This window comes from Apodemus sylvaticus, chromosome 21, assembly GCF_947179515.1.
Source record: "Apodemus sylvaticus chromosome 21, mApoSyl1.1, whole genome shotgun sequence".
Classification (NCBI taxonomy): Eukaryota; Metazoa; Chordata; class Mammalia; order Rodentia; family Muridae; genus Apodemus; species Apodemus sylvaticus.
This window is the reverse complement of record NC_067492.1, coordinates 52245448-52260814: the sequence shown is the minus strand read 5'-3', so window position 1 is coordinate 52260814 and position 15367 is coordinate 52245448. Positions and strand designations below refer to the sequence as shown.

At 46.0% G+C, this 15367-nt stretch overlaps 1 protein-coding gene across 5 annotated transcripts in view; it reads left to right on the top strand.

Moving 5' to 3' along the window:
* The window catches only part of Slc10a7 (solute carrier family 10 member 7), a 229270-nt gene that overhangs the window by 22443 nt on the left and 191460 nt on the right, over positions 1 to 15367 (top strand). For 4 of the 5 annotated variants that reach the window (XM_052166077.1, XM_052166078.1, XM_052166080.1 and 1 more), the window contains exon 4: positions 2800 to 2875. In XM_052166077.1, the coding sequence (XP_052022037.1) occupies positions 2800 to 2875 (76 nt within the window). Of the gene's footprint in view, positions 1 to 2799; positions 2876 to 15367 lie in introns of those variants that run through there. The other variant, XM_052166081.1, reaches the window with a different exon arrangement.

Here is a 15367-nt window from a genome sequence, read left to right as displayed (position 1 = left end):
TGGGATTACAGGCTTGCGCCGCCAGCCGCCACCACCACCACCGCCCTGCTGACTTAACCTTTCTTATTCAACGCAGGCCCACCCTAGGTTCTTCTACCTCAATTAGTAATCTAGAAAATGCCCCACAGACAATGCTATAGGCCAATCTGATTGAGGCAGTTCCTCCATTGTGGTTCCTTTTTCCAAGGTGACTTTAGTGTGTGTGTGACGTTGACAATAAAAAAACCAAATCAGTTCAGTTAGCTCGAGGGAGAACAAACTCTACCTCAGAATTACTGGAGAATAGAAGTAAAGAGGAGAGTGGAGGTAGAACCACTCTGTAGTGTGTGAGTGTGAATTTCTTTATAAGCAGCACATGGAGTCACATACTACTCCAAATAAGTAGATCATGAGATGAAAACTAGCTCTCATGATACATTTTAGAGAGAAAACTGACACTCTAGAAATGGAATACATCTATTCTGAGCTCTATTGTCTAGCTCAGGGGCTATCACTAATTATAAGGCATAATATTCCAGGCAGTGGTGGTGTATACCTATAATCTTAGTACTCAGTGGGCAGAGACAGACAGATCTCTGGGAGTTCAAGTTTTGGTCTACGAAGCTAGTTTCAGGACAGCCATGGTTATACAAAGAGATCCTGTCTGGAAACAACATCACCACCTAAAACACTATTTGAAATACTTTGCTGAATAACACTATGGAGGCTGAGGCAGGAGGATTGGAATTTTAGGTTATACTGGGTTATATAGTGAGTTCAAAGTAATCCCAGAGCTGCTGGCCACAAAAGCCACCAAAGTGGGGGCTGCCACAGCCTATGGCTTTGGCAGTAAAATGTTCCTCAGGAGCTGTCAAAATGGCGGCGCCTCTCAAAATGGCGGCACCACGTCTCAGCCTGCCGCTGTCACTGCACCTGCAGGAGCTGTCCATGGTGATGCGTCACCTTTCTTGCTTCATGGGAGCTGCCCCTCAGGAGCTATCCACAGTGACACGCCTTTCCCACCTCAGCCTACAGCTTGAGAGAAACACTGCAGGAGGAGCCCATAGGAGTTGACCACAGTGGCAGCAGCTCCTCTCCAGCTTCCCCTCCCCCAGCAAAAGCAGGCTGCCCCTGGGACGCACCTCTCACCCTAACGTGTGGGCCTGAAGCAGGGAAAGGCGGTGAAAAGAGCCATCAGTCACTGAGCTGGAGGACCCACCAATCCCTGAGCAGGAAATCCCACCAGTCCCTGAGCTTCCCAAGATCAGGACTTAAAAGCCCATCAATCCTCACTCTGGAAATCTCTACTCTAAGAAGCTCCGCCCCTCAGAAATCCTATATAAGCACTGCCCCTTTGTCCAGTTTCCTGCTGTCCGCTCCCGGGAGCAGAGGGCAGCCATCCCTGGATTTGTCCCTCCATACCCTGGACCCTCCGATAAATCTTTCATGAGATTTGACTCCTGGTGTAACTCTTGTCAGAAGTCAAAAAGAAAAGCAATGAAGAGAAGAAGTGAGGCGCGCGTGAGCTCCCCAGCTCACTGGGGACCCTCCCGTGGGGCTGCAGCACCTCTGCTGAGGAGGACTCCCCTCAGAGCTGTGTGGTCCCTGGGCCTTCAGGTCTCAGGATACCCTCCCATCCTAGCAGAAGGCCAGAGCAAGTCTCAAAAACATAGCCAACTAATCAAATGAAACAAATCTTCCCAGGTCCCCGTGTTCTTATTTTATCTTGAGGACTGGTCCTGATATGTTGCCAGGCTGGCCTTGAGCACCTGGCCTCTCCTGGCTGTCGTGCCCACTGGGTCCTCAGTGCCCTCTCCTCCATGTCCATGTTAGGCTGTCCTCTACCCAGACGCTGAGGAATGCTTTTCGATTTTACTCCTCAGACTTGCTGTCTGTTCCCGGGGTGCGGTGTATTTCCTGTACCAACTGAGAGAATATATTTACTGTCATGACCATGGACATATGGTCATAATTTAATAAGGACAAATTTAAAGTGGATGTTAGAGTTCAGCACGGAGTGTGATTGGAGACATCCACAGTACCATTATAACAGGAGAGAGCTGTTGAGGTGAAAGGTAACGGTAAAATGTAAACTTTTATCAAATATTCTTGAGCCTTAGATGGCACCACAAGGCTTTGTATTTTACCAAAAGACCCATGAAAGGGCGGAGGTTTCCTTTTGAGTCAGAGCATTGTGTTGCCTTGGTTGTCTTTGAACTCATGATCCTTCTTACTGTGTGTTTGGTTAGCTGGGACCACGGGTGTGAGTCACTGTCCCAGCTCCTGCAGTGGCTGTGGCAGTAACCCAAGTTATGGTATCTGTTTCACCAGTCAGCGGCTCCACTTACCGCAACCTAGTGGCCTTTTTTTTTTTCCTCCTGGTTTTTCAAGACAGGATTTCTCTGTGTAGCCCTGGCTGTCCTGGAACTCACTCTGTAGACCAGGCTGGCCTTGAACTCAGAAATGCACCTGCCTCTGTCTCCCTAGTGCTGGAATTAAAGGTGTGAACCACCACTGCCTTACTGTATGTGGTGCTAAGGAGAAAACCCTGGGTGTTCTGAATATTTACCAAGTACTCTGCCAACTATACTAAATCTCAGACCCTCAACGTGTAAATACTTAAGAAACCCATCTAAGCCTGTAGAATGTAATGAGCCTCCCGGGCCCGTATTGTCCCGTGGTGTCTAAGCTCCAGGGGAAGTGTGCGGCCATGCACACTGGGGTCTTTGTTCCATTCTGCTCTTTAGGACTAACTAGTGGAAATTATTTATAACGGGAAAGGAGGAGCCACTCACAATTGGATTTTCTTTTGTTTTTCAGTTTGCAGACAGTAGGTTGCATGCCTCCCCCTGTGTCTTCCGCCGTGATTTTAACCAAGGCAGTTGGTGGAAATGAGGTAAGTCATGGGGGTAACCTTAGCTACTCGTGTGCTGTGCTTTGGATATGAAAGAATCATCTCAGAAAGCTTGTGTGAGGCGTTTATGAGCGATGCGGTTGTTGGTGTGTATTAGTTTGATTGATGGTGGTGAGTGCTGATGAGTGGAACTAGGCCTTCAGATGGGAGGGCAGTAGTGGGCTAGCGAGGGTGACCTTCCTGTCAGGACGCTGGGGAGCAAGAGTGGGCTAGCGAGGGTGACCTTCCTGTCAGGACGCAGGGGAGGAAGGGAGCGCACTCCAAAGGAAGGAACCTCTCCTGTCAGACTCACAGACTCAAGCTTCTGGCTACTTCTTAGTTCCTTAAAAAAAAAAAAGATAATAAATTCAATTTCTGGGCAAGATTCAATATGTTTAGTGGCAAGGCCAGTGATATGGAATAAGAAATCCAAATTTCTAGGATGAGCTCAAAGCAATTACCCAACTGTGGCAGAAGCCTGTGTTGGATTCAGGTGGCGGGGTGAGAGAGAGAGAGATGTGGAATAAGTTATATACAGATAGATAATAGATATATAAGTAGATGATGGCTATATAGATAATATTGTTTGATATGTGATAAGTAGATAGGTAGATAGATAAACAATACACAGATACAGAATTAGATGGTAGGTAGTAGGTAGAAATATAATGGATAGATTAATAAATAATACACAGATGGTAGATTGATAAATAGAATATGAGTAGGTACATAGATGACAGACTGATGGCTGACAGATGATTTAAAGGGAAGACAAGCGTCATGGTCACATATTTTCTCCCAGTCATGTTTAGCTTCTTGGAGCAGGGATAAAATGGAGAAAGAAAGCTAACTTAAGCAGTTTCTTTATGCCACGTATTTAGTTTGCCACACAGCTTGGTACATCTAATTCAGAGGTATTCTGAAGTGTTAATTCACTTAGAGGTATTGTTCCGAACATAGTTCCCTTAAGAGGAATGTCTACTCAAGACAGTGAGCACACCCGTTACCTCCTGTGTCCATTCCACGCTGTTCACACAGAACACTGGACTGGGCAGTTATGAAGAGCAGAGACCGTCGGCAGCCTGGGAGGGAGGGAAGTGTAGGCTGAGAGGTCTGTGTTTGCTCAGGGTTTTCTCGCTCTCCCATCCCTCGGTGGAGGCTGCGGAGAAGAGAGAACTGGTGAGGGGAGAGCAGGACTTCATGGGCGTGAGCCTCTTTTTGTTTAGTTAATTCACTGCTGAGGGTGTCTCTCTCCACCTTACATCCCTCAGTAGGCTGCACCCCAGTGTGCTTACTCTAGAGCAGTGGTTCTCAGCTTCCTGGTGCTGCAATCCCTTAATATAGTTTCTCATGTTGTGGTAACTCCAACCATAAAATTGTTTTTGTCATTATAACTAGTTTTGCTACCGTTATGAATTGTAAATATCTGTGTTTTCCAGTGGGATCTTAGGTGACCTGTGGGAAAGGGTCGTTTCGCTCTCAGAGTGGTCGAGACGCACATATTGAGAACGGCTGTGTTAGAGGTTCAGTTTCCAGTGAGTAACTTCTGGGAGCACACTGACCTCATTGTTTTGTTCTGTGGGGATCCTGCTGTGTTACGCAGCCTAGCCATGAGCCCCAGTGAGCCTCTGTCTTAGCTGTGGGGAAATGTACTCAAACCATAGCACTCCCAAAAGTTTGCTGTGTCTCTCGGACACCCTTTCTTTCCTCTTGCCCTTTCTAGCACCTTTCAGGAAGCAGGCAGCCTTGGATCTGCTTCTGTCCCTTTAGACTAGTTTGCATATTCTGGAGTTTTACAATGTGGAATCCTACAGTTCCCTTTCTGCTTTTGGTTTTTGGATTATTGGGTCGTTTCCCCCCTCCCTGCCCCCCCCCCAGGCTTCTTTTACTCATTGTAATTATTTTGAAACTCATCTATTTTGTGTTCATCAATCCTTTAGTTTGTTTGTTTTTGTTTTGTCTTGTTTTGTTGCTGAGTAGTGTTTTGCAGAGGTATATCCACCCATCTGTCAATAGACATATGGATAGTTTCTAGTTTGGAGGCGTGAGTTTTCATGCACACTTTTTAACTGGACATGCTCTGCTTTTTCTCTTAAGAAAAATATAGCCGGGTGGTGGTAATCCCAGCACTCTGGGAGGCAGAGGCAGGTAGATTTCTGAGTTTGAGGCCAGCCTGGTCTACAGAATGAGTTCCAGGACAGCCAGGGCTATACAGAGAAACCCTGTCTCGAAAAAACCAAATCCAAAAATTCAAAAAACCAAAAAAAAAAAAAAAAAAAAAAAGGAAAAAAAAAAGAAAAATGTAATAGGGAAATAGCTGGATTCTTTGATGTTTCATTGTCGTTGGACCAAGGCAGAATCTTTATGTAGCTCTATTTCCTGCTCATAGTTTCTGAAGTGGACAGGTTCCAATCTTTCTATATCCAATTCTTTCTGTATGACAAATGGATGCTTAACTGTTGAAAGAACTTTCCCAAACTAACTTCCAAAGCAGTTGTTTCATTTTATGTTTAAACCTATGTTCTGCAACCTTGTTGTCACTTGATCTTGTCAGTTTTAAAGTCTTACCATTCTAATATATCCATTTGAAAGTAACTTTCATTCGCCTGATGTAAGGTCTTGGAGGCTTAATCCTGAATAAACTTACCCTTTCTAGTTCTTTCTGAACTCTGACTAACTGGTTCAACTTAGCAATTCTGGCTGTACTCTGACTTTTGGATTTGTGTCTTATAGATTGGAGAATGAAATTCAGAGATCATAGAGGGTGAGCTTTAGAGGAAAGTGTATATATATTCTTTTTTTTTTTTAATTTGTTTTTTTTTCCGAGACAGGGTTTCTCTGTATAGCCCTGGCTGTCCTGAAACTCACTCTGTAGACCAGGTTGGCCTCAAACTCAGAAATCCTCCTGCCTCTGCCTCCCAGAGTGCGGGAATTACAGGCTATAGGCGTGGGCCACCACCACCTGGCAGTTCTTAAGTAGGAACTTAAAAAAGGGAGAGAGGGAGGGTGCAAAGAAGGGAAGGAGAGGGAGGGCCACACGGCCTGTGCTCCAGGGTGCATTTGGACGTCAGAGGACAACTTGTGGGAGTCAGTTGGTTCTGGGGATGAGACTCAGGCCACCAGGCCTAGAGGCCGGCACCTCCACCCTCTGAGCCATTGCTGTGGTTCATAGTACACATGCTTAAAAATACTATTTAGGGGTGGAGTTGACTACCAGTTTAACTTTGTGACATTAAAGTTTTAAATTGTCTTAATGTAAATACTGGAAACATGGCTTCCGTAACTGTTTCAAAACGGTTATTTATTTATTCCAGTATTTGAAGTGCATTTCCTCAGAACTGCAAAATTGTGGTATACTGTTGATATTGTCCAGCTACCTTATGGTGAAAGTGGTGCATGCGTGCATGTCTGTATGAGTGTCTGTGAGCACACACATGCAATTGTAACTTATTTTTAAATAGTAGGAAAAGCAAAAAGGTTTCCAGAGGTAATCTCATTGCAAAGCATAAGATTATAAAACAACATTGTATACAGTTATATAATATTATTGTTGAAAAGTGTACTGGCTGGTTTGTGTGTCAACTTGACACAGGCTGGAGTTATCACAGAGAAAGGAGCTTCAGTTGGGGAAGTGCCTCCAGGAGATCCAGCTGTAAGGCATTTCCTCAATTAGTGATCAAGGGGAGAGGGTCCCTTGTGGGTGGTGCCATCCCTGGGCTGGTAGTCTTGGGTTCTATAAGAGAGCAGGCTGAGCAAGCCAGGGGAAGCAAGCCAGTAAGAAACATCCCTCCATGGCCTCTGCATCAGCTCCTGCTTCCTGACCTGCTTGAGTTCCAGTCCTGACTTCCTTTGGTGATGAACTGCAATGTGGAAGTGTAAGCTGAATAAACCCTTTCCTCCCCAACTTGCTTCTTGGTCATGATGTTTGTGCAGAAATAGAAACTCTGACTAAGACAAAAAGCATGTATGTTTATTTAGTTAGATTTCTGTTTTAAATGTAAGGTTTTGGGATGAGAAATTTGACTCTCCCCCAACAAAAGCCTTTCAAAGGCTCTAAATCTATGGGTCTTGCCAAGGAAATCTTCATATTCAAATCTAAGTTACTTATGACTTACAGTAACTGTCATGGGAATTCCTTTATAGAAGAAATTTATTTTTTAAAAGACTGGAAAATCACTGCCTTATGTTTGGAGAGAGTTATTGTTTTTCACAGTGTTGTTATAATGACATCTCTCTCTCTCTCTCATCTATGGCAATGTTAATTCAGAGCAAAATACCAGCTAGGGTAGCACTTGAGTTCCTCCCTTCTTGTGCCTCAGTATCCTCTTGGAAGCTTAGGAAAGGAGAACTCCGCCCAAGGCATCCTCAGGAGCGAGCGGGTCCTGGCTGCTGGGCAAAGCTGCAGAGTTGTGAGAGAAATGGAAGTGAGGACTCCGCCTTCAGATGGCCGAAGAGAAAAGAAAACAGCAAAGTGAAGAAAGAAAAGAAAGTTCACCAGGAATCCAGCAGATAAGGTCCAGACAAGAGGGAGAGGCTTCCGATCCTGTTTGGCAGCGCCACACAAACCCTTACCTGTGTTTAAAGCTAGGCTTGGCATCAGACTCGCTGCCCAGCCCCTCCCCTCCGCCTGGGAAGGGCTCCTCTTGTAGACAGGCTGATTGATTAGACTTGCTTCTCATCCCTCCCCCAGGCCCCAACAGAGCGTGTGCATCCCCTGCGCAAGTGCTGCCCGGGTGGTTACAGCAGCGAGCTTGAACCTCCCAGCCTGTTGGCTTCCAGTGTTGGCGGATTGGCCGATGGGCCTTGCTGGTCTCTCTGTCTTTCATAGTATGAAATCCGTTTTGTCTGCAAGTGGCATACAGACCTGTGCGCGAATTTCAGAGCATAGCGGCACCTCTGTGCCTATGCCCAGCTTCAGAAATAGGCTTTACTGTGTAAGGCTAGCTGCGCGGCCAGTTCACCTAAGACTTTTACATTTTTACCATAAGGAACAAGGAGAGTGGAAAAGCTTTTGTCATAGAGAGAAGCTGTCTTCTTCGAAGCTCTGCAAACATAAGATACATTAATGAGAAAACAGGCACAGCAAACTTGTTTAACTGAAGTTGTTTTACCTGGCATGGGAGAAGTGTCCGAAATGGGGACCCAGAGGCTCAGGAGACTCCTTGGTTGTGTATCAGAGCCTGGAGTGTGCAGTGGTGGAGGACCCAAGTGGATGGAACGGTTATGACCAGTGGGCTGGGGGCAGAAGGTCTGCTGGTCATACGCGTGTCCCTGTAAGGTCTTCTTCGTCTGTTTGTCCCCAGGCATGGAGTAGGATGACCTGTCACATTAGGATTTTGGGGAAAGAAAGGAGATGTCAGTGGGTAGTCTGGTTTTATGACCCATTAATTAGCCAGAAAAAGAGAGATGAGGCTAGACCTTGGTTCTCTGTTTACTCCTAAGGCAGCATCCTGTTTTCTTGTGTGGTCTTGTGTTCTGCCCTTCAGTCTGCTTGCCCTTGAGAGGAGTCAGACCTCTAGCTCCTGTTATAAACTACACAAAAATAGAAGAGTGAAATTATTTTAGAGGGACCCTTTTCATTAAATCATTGTTTTCTTACCTTAATGTAGAAAAGGCCCAACTACACACAAGTAGATGGAGTTCTGCTTGGGAAACTGGATTGTGTTTCTAGTTGGAGGCATTAGGTTGTTGTGTTGCCTAATAAAGGATTAAGTTAACATGCTTCTTTTCAACAGAAACATAATTGAGGTTTTTAATTATATAGTATTTATGAGGTAGAAGGATTTTAGACTCCTTTGATAGACACATGAATTCTAAATACACTTTAAGGAAACACTGTGATTTGGAGTACAGAAGTGTGTGTATGTATAGTTTCATCAGTGGGGCTGGTGTCCAGATCTTTGTAAAGGAGATTTAAGAGTTGTCCCCTGAGCAAAGGTCTTTATTATGTGTGGTGAACTCTTTTAAGTCACAGGTGAAGGTCAGGACTACCTGAGTGTATTTAAAAAAGGTTTTCTGACTGCTTGGAAAGCAAATGAAGCCCTCATTACCAGCTTTGAATGAGTAGCTCAGAGCTTTTTGTTAGAGGTGAAAGGTCAAGATCTTCACAGTCCAAGTGGAGAGGGAGAGTTCAGGCCCGAGCTTATCAGGGTTACTTTGCATTATCAGTGGGGAGTCAGCTTTGCTAATCCAATGCATGAAGATAGCGTTCATTGAAACATTTATAAAGGCAGTCAGAGCAAATCTGGTCCACCCAGGAGGACTGGAGGAGAGGAGAGCCTGTCTGTCAGTCACGGCCCTCAGCCAGCACCTGCCCCATCTATTCCTTACTTTCTCCTTCCGTCCCAGGGACTGATGCTTGGCTCAGTGGGTAGTGGGCTAATGACATGTGGGAAGAAAAGGCTGCGAGTGCTGCACCTTCTTACAAGCTGGCCACTGTGGACACCTGCAGCTGTGTGCAGTCTGCCCTGTGTACAGCCCCACCTGTGTGCAAGCCTGCAGCTGTGTACAGTCTGCCCCTGTGTACAGCCCCAGCTGTGTGCAAGCCTGCAGCTGTGTGCAGTCTGCCCCTGTGTACAGCCCCACCTGTGTGCAAGCCTGCAGCTGTGTGCAAGCCTGCAGCTGTGTGCAAGCCTGCAGCTGTGTGCAGTCTGCCCCTGTGTACAGCCCCAGCTATGTACAAGCCTGCAGCTGTGTGCAAGCCTGCAACTGTGTGCAGTCTGCCCCTGTGTACAGCCCCAGCTGTGTGCAAGCTTGCAGCTGTGTGAAGTCTGGCCCTGTGTACAGCCCCAGCTGTGTGCAAGCCTGCAGCTGTGTGCACACCTGTAGCTGTGTGCAGTCTGCCCCTGTGTACAGCCCCAGCTGTGTACAAGCCTGCAGCTGTGTGCACTCCTGCCCCTGTGTACAGCCCCAGGTATGTGCAAGCCCACAGCTGTGTTGTGCTCAGCCTCTTGCACTCATCTCGACGGGGCACAAATGTCCCTTGGATGAATGGACAGCAAGTTGTAGCTGCCCAAGGCTTTCTGTCTTCGCTTTGCCCTCCTCGTCTTTAGCTTCAGCACACCTTCCTGCCCGGGTTGTGTCTTCGGAGCACCAGAAAGAGCTGATTGGCTCCAATTTAAGCCATTGTAAATGTGGTTAAAAATACTTTCTCAAGGTTTTGATCTACCTCAGACTTTTCTCACTTAACTCCAGTGCCTTTCAGTCTGTCTTCCATTCTCCAGAGCAGGAAGAAGAATTCAGTGAGCAAAATGGCGACCGGCCGCCACGTCCGGCCACCAGGAATCAGTTCTGTCCTACGTGGCTTCACTCCCCTGCATCTTACTCTGTTTCCCGGGCACTGCTCTCTGAATTTGCTCCTTGGTGTTGTCGCTTCACTTTTTCATGTTCAGCTCTTTCCCCACCTCAAAGACAGTGGAGTCCTGAGAATCCACTCTAACCCTAACCCTAACCCTAACCCTGAGAAAAACCCATCAGCCTGGCCAGATTCCCGCTTCGGAGTGAGTCCTCCTCGCCAGAGCTCAAGCTCGCGGCCTGTCGCTTCCTGTAGAACTCTGATTCGGACTGCTCTGCTCTTGGGTGAAGAGTAAGTAGGTCCAGCTGAAGGTGTGGTAATGTGTTTTTTTCTGCCTTGGCGAATTCCAACCGTGCTTGAGTGGCTCAAGCATGCCTTGCATGCCTTTGTTTACCTTCCCTATCTGCTGGTTCTTCTAAGTCCCAGACCTCTCTGATCCTTGCCTCAGCCTGTTAGGGAACAATAGTAATTACATAAGCATCTCACGGATGCTCACTTGGACCTGACTGGTCTGCACACCAGAACGTGTGCTAAGAGTGAGGGAGCAGTTCGGAAAGAACGAGTGGTGTTCTCAGGTCAGAGCCGAGCCAAGGACGTCCTGTCCTCCCTCCTCCTCTTCAGAGTTTCTCTCTTTCCAGACCAGGTCTTGCTGTGTAGTTTCTACTGGCTTGGGATTCATTCTGTAGTCCAGCTGGCATTGAATGTGAGGTTCTCGTGTCTCAGCGTCCGGAGTGCTGAGAGTGCTGGGCTGCGTCGCCACGCCCAGCTCTATTACTTTTGAAATTGATAAGTTATTTCTCTGGTGAAATGAACAGTTCAAGCCAGATAAAGGCAGGTTTATTGGGAGGCTGTTCTTAGGCTGTGAGTTCACTGGCCCCAGGGAAAGGGGCCAAGGAAGTTGCTAAGGGAAGGGAGAGAGAGGAGAGGGGGAAGAGAGAGAGAAAAGCACGCTCACTCGCTCGTTCGCAGAGAATGAGGAGGATAAAGAGAGAAGGGGTAGAGGGAGACCAGAATGTGTGGCTCTCATAATAAGAGCCTCTGGGAGAAGGACAGCCCAGCCCCTGGGCTGAAATGATCAGGGTTGAGGACCGGGCATGCCAGGTAGGGACTGAGGGAGGCTGGGAAGACTGGCGGCCTGATCTGCTTTGGTGTTTAACGTAAACACCTCAGCCCTTGTCCCAGGGTGTAAACTGAAAGGAACTGCTTCATTCTTCCAGGTTTGCCCATCGGCTCGCTCTCTTCATTTAAGAGTGCGTACTGCGTGCTTGCTGGGTCTGTCTTTATGTGGTGCCTTTATAAGAGCTTCAGTTTAGTAAGCGATAGACAGTGGATAAACACTAAACACTAGTGTAAGACGATCAGTGTTTTAAATAAATTTATAGCATGGTGGATGTTCAACTACATTTAATAAGTTGGATAACTGGATTATTGGATTATTGGATTGTTAGTTAGCATGTTAGTTGGATTATTAGTTAGCATGTTAGTAATATGTGTGTGTGTGTGTGTGTGTGTGTAACTTGGAATATTTATATCAGCTATCCAAGATAATATCTTCAGAGAACAAAAGGTCGTAGGAACCAGATTACTTATTGGAAGATTGCTTTTAGAATTGGACCCAGAAGGATTGAATGCATGTAGATGGCGTTTTCCTCAAGCTCTGCACCTAGGAATCCCTCGCCCTCCCGCACCATCCATCCCCTAACCAAGCTAAAGCCCGCAGGCGCCTCCTCCCTCCCAGCATAAACGCTTGCTCCTAATCGAATTCTCCTTTACATCACGGTGTCTGCCTGAATCATGGTCAATATGATAGCGTGTTGAGGATTCACTGTGGCTAGTGACCATTTCAAACTTCAGGCTCCCTGGCTAAGTGGACTCTTGGATCCCTTACTGATTTGAGGAAATGCTAGTCTAAATAACAAAACTTAAAACTATCCTCTTGGGGGCTGGAGAGATGGCTCAGTGGTTGAGAGCACTAACTGCTCTTCTGAAGGACCTGAGTTCAAATCCCAGCAACCACATGGCGGCTCACAACTATCTGTAACAAGATCTGACGTGGAGTGTCTGAAGACAGCTACAGTGTACTTACATATAATAAATCTTTTAAGGAAAAAAAAAACCTATTGTCTTAACAGTCTTATAAGTAATGTTCAATTTACTGTATCTTATGATAGTTTGATTATTGTTACCTTTATTTTCAGATTTTGAGTATGCGCATTTTGAAAAGTTTTTGGTTCCTGCATTTGCATATAGTTATGAAGTTGTTACTTTGGAAAATGGACTTTTTCTCAGTATTTTGCTGACTTCCTGGGTTTATAGAAATATGAAGAAATTTAACTTTAGAAATCAACTCTTTCTCTTTTGGCCCCATCCCTAACTAGCTCAGTGGCCTTGATCCTTAACTATAGATGTTGGGCTTCAGGTCGTTGGTATGTGAACGAATAGGCCTCCTAAACAGGCATTTAATTATTTTTCACATGAAGGAATGTGGCATGTGGCTGCTTATTATGACCACAGAAATTGTGAAGTCTTGCTTGATCTTTGCTATAGTCTTTTAAACCTACTTGCTTTCTGAAGATACCAAGTTGTGTCTTTTAAGTATCTAATGAGAACATCCTGTAATAAGAATGTAGTGAGATTTTCAAGAGTATTCTCGGTCAAGAACACTGGGATCCAAACTAATGGTCTTAATAGACCAGGAGGGCTCACTGAGCTGTATTTAATCAAGGGCCAAGATATTGAATTTGTTTACTATATTTAGAATTTACTGATTTTTATTTTTAAATATATCCCACTTGTAGAAGCTGTTTCCCAAAACACAGCCATTCTGTGCAGCTCCCCCACCCCTTTATTCTATCTTCCTTTCCCTCTTATTTCCTTCCTTCCCTCCCTTGCATGCTGGGAAGGGTCAAGCTAACTTAGCTCCCTAAATTCATTTGTACACCACAGCGTGGAGCCACACTACTGCAGGGCAGGCTGTCCGTCCATGTCCGTGTGTGCGTCGGCTGCTGGGACCCTCTGCATAGAGGTCCACATTGGTTCCTGCGGGGACTCTCAGCTTCATGTCATGTGTAGGCATTTCCTGTGGTGATGGCACTCGGAGAGCATTGTCCTTTGAGTTTGTGTTGAGCCTCCAAAGCCTGCTTGCTCTTCCTTTTTTTTTTTTTTTTTTTTATTTGTTTTTTTCAAGACAGGGTTTCTCTGTGTAGCCCTGGCTATCCTGGAACTCACTCTGTAGACCAGGCTGGCCTTGAACTCAGAAATCGCCTTCCTCTGCCTCCCAGAGTGCTGGGATTACAGGCATGCGCCACCACCGCCCTGCACCTGCTTGCTCTTCTAACAGCAACCTCTCCATTTCCTCATGTCTAGTTGACAGGCCCTGCCTGTCAATCAGGGTTACTTAAGAGCCTGTTGTGCTCATCCTTAATTGGACAGTTTTTTTCTTATTTTTGTGTTTATTTAGATGCCAACTTGTGAGTGTTCTTTGCAGAGGCTTTTCTTTGCATTCCTTAAAGCAACTTAAGAATATTCATAATAAAAGCAGTAAAGTGGAGTTTGAGGGAGCCAATGTTTCCTCATGTGCTCGTGGCTTCATCTGTTCAGACTTCTGAATTCAGAGCCCGTGTGTTCTCCATCCCTCACAAGGATCTTTTTCTTGTTTATTGTGACAAAGTAAGAAAGGGTAGATCAGGCGGGGTGGAGCTGAAGAGTGGCTTAGGGCAGACGTCTTTTCTCATTTGGAAAAATCCATTTTAGAGAGCCTATTGTGGGGATTATTCACTTTGTGATCATAAGTGTTTCTCATTCTGTCCAGTATGCTCCTTGAGACAGTGTTACTGCAAAGCTCAAGCTAAGTATCGTTATGCTCACCCTGGTACACGTTCTCAAATAGGCAGACCATGACAGATTAGTTCTGAAAAAGCGGTCTAAGAAACTAATGCACGAGGTAGGTAAAGTATGTTTATATGTTGTAGCCAGCAGTCCTTGTTTAAGTTCATGATGGGTTAGCTTAAAGATGTTTCTTGATGTGTGTGGTCCTTTCTATGAAGAACGGGAACAGATGCGCCTTCACTTTCATTTTGTTTGCAGTAGGTTCTTTATCAAAACAGTTCATCACTGCAAAGCTGACAGGGTTGGTTAAGGGCACTTGCCGCCAAGCCTGACAACCTGTCCGTCTCCTGAACCCACGTGGAGGGATTAGAAAACTGACCCTGTTATTTATCTTCTGATTGGCATGTGCATGCTGTGACATGCTTGTGTCCCATATGTGCACATAGTCACACAAAATAAGTAAATGTCATAAAAATTATAAACATTACATACTGTACTGGCTGGGTTTGTGTCAACTTGACACAATCTGGTGTTATCACAGAGAAAGGAGCTTCAGGTGAGGAAATGACTAGGTGAGGTCCAGCTGTGAGGCATTTTCTCAATTAGTGATCAAGTGGGGCGGGTCCCTTGTGGGTGGTGCGGGCCCCTTGTGGGTGGGGCCATCCCTGGGTTCTATAAGAAAGCAAGCTGAGCAAGCCAGTAAGTAACATCCCTCCATGGCTTCCTGACCCGCTTGAGTTCCAGTCCTGACTTCCTTTAGTGATGAGCAGCAGTGTGGAAGTGTAAGCTAAACAAACTCTTTCCTACCCCTCTTGCTTCTTGGTCATGATGTCTGTGCAGGAATAGAAACCCTGACTAAGACACACCCACATGGTCTTTGCATAAGGGATTGTTGGTATATAGACTTTTGCCCAGAGTGAGCCCAGCACAAGAAGATATGCCTGCATTTGTAGCAGCCCTTGCGATCACAGGCAGTGTGACTTTGACGGAACACTCTTTTCTTAAGTTAGACACTGCTTGTCCCGTTATACAGATGTGAAGTGGACACAAAAGAGATCAAGAGACATGTCCAGGGCTGTGGGGAGCAAGAGCGGAGCAGCCTGGCTGAAGATCCCCGTTAGCTCTTGTCTTTAGTGCTGTGGCTCATTGCCTTGTGCTGCCTTGTCTGCCCCTGGCAATAGGGTAGGCGGTCCTGACCAGAAGGCTCATCTAAAAGTTAGTGCGTGAGCCACACCTTGGGGGGAAAATAAGGGTTCCCCAGATTAGAATTCCAAACTTGTTGAAAGTGCCCTGTACGAAGTCGTTGATGGCTGTGTTCTTTGACTGGTAGCTTCTTCCTTTAGGAAGCACCCCCTATCTCTTTCCCAAGTCCT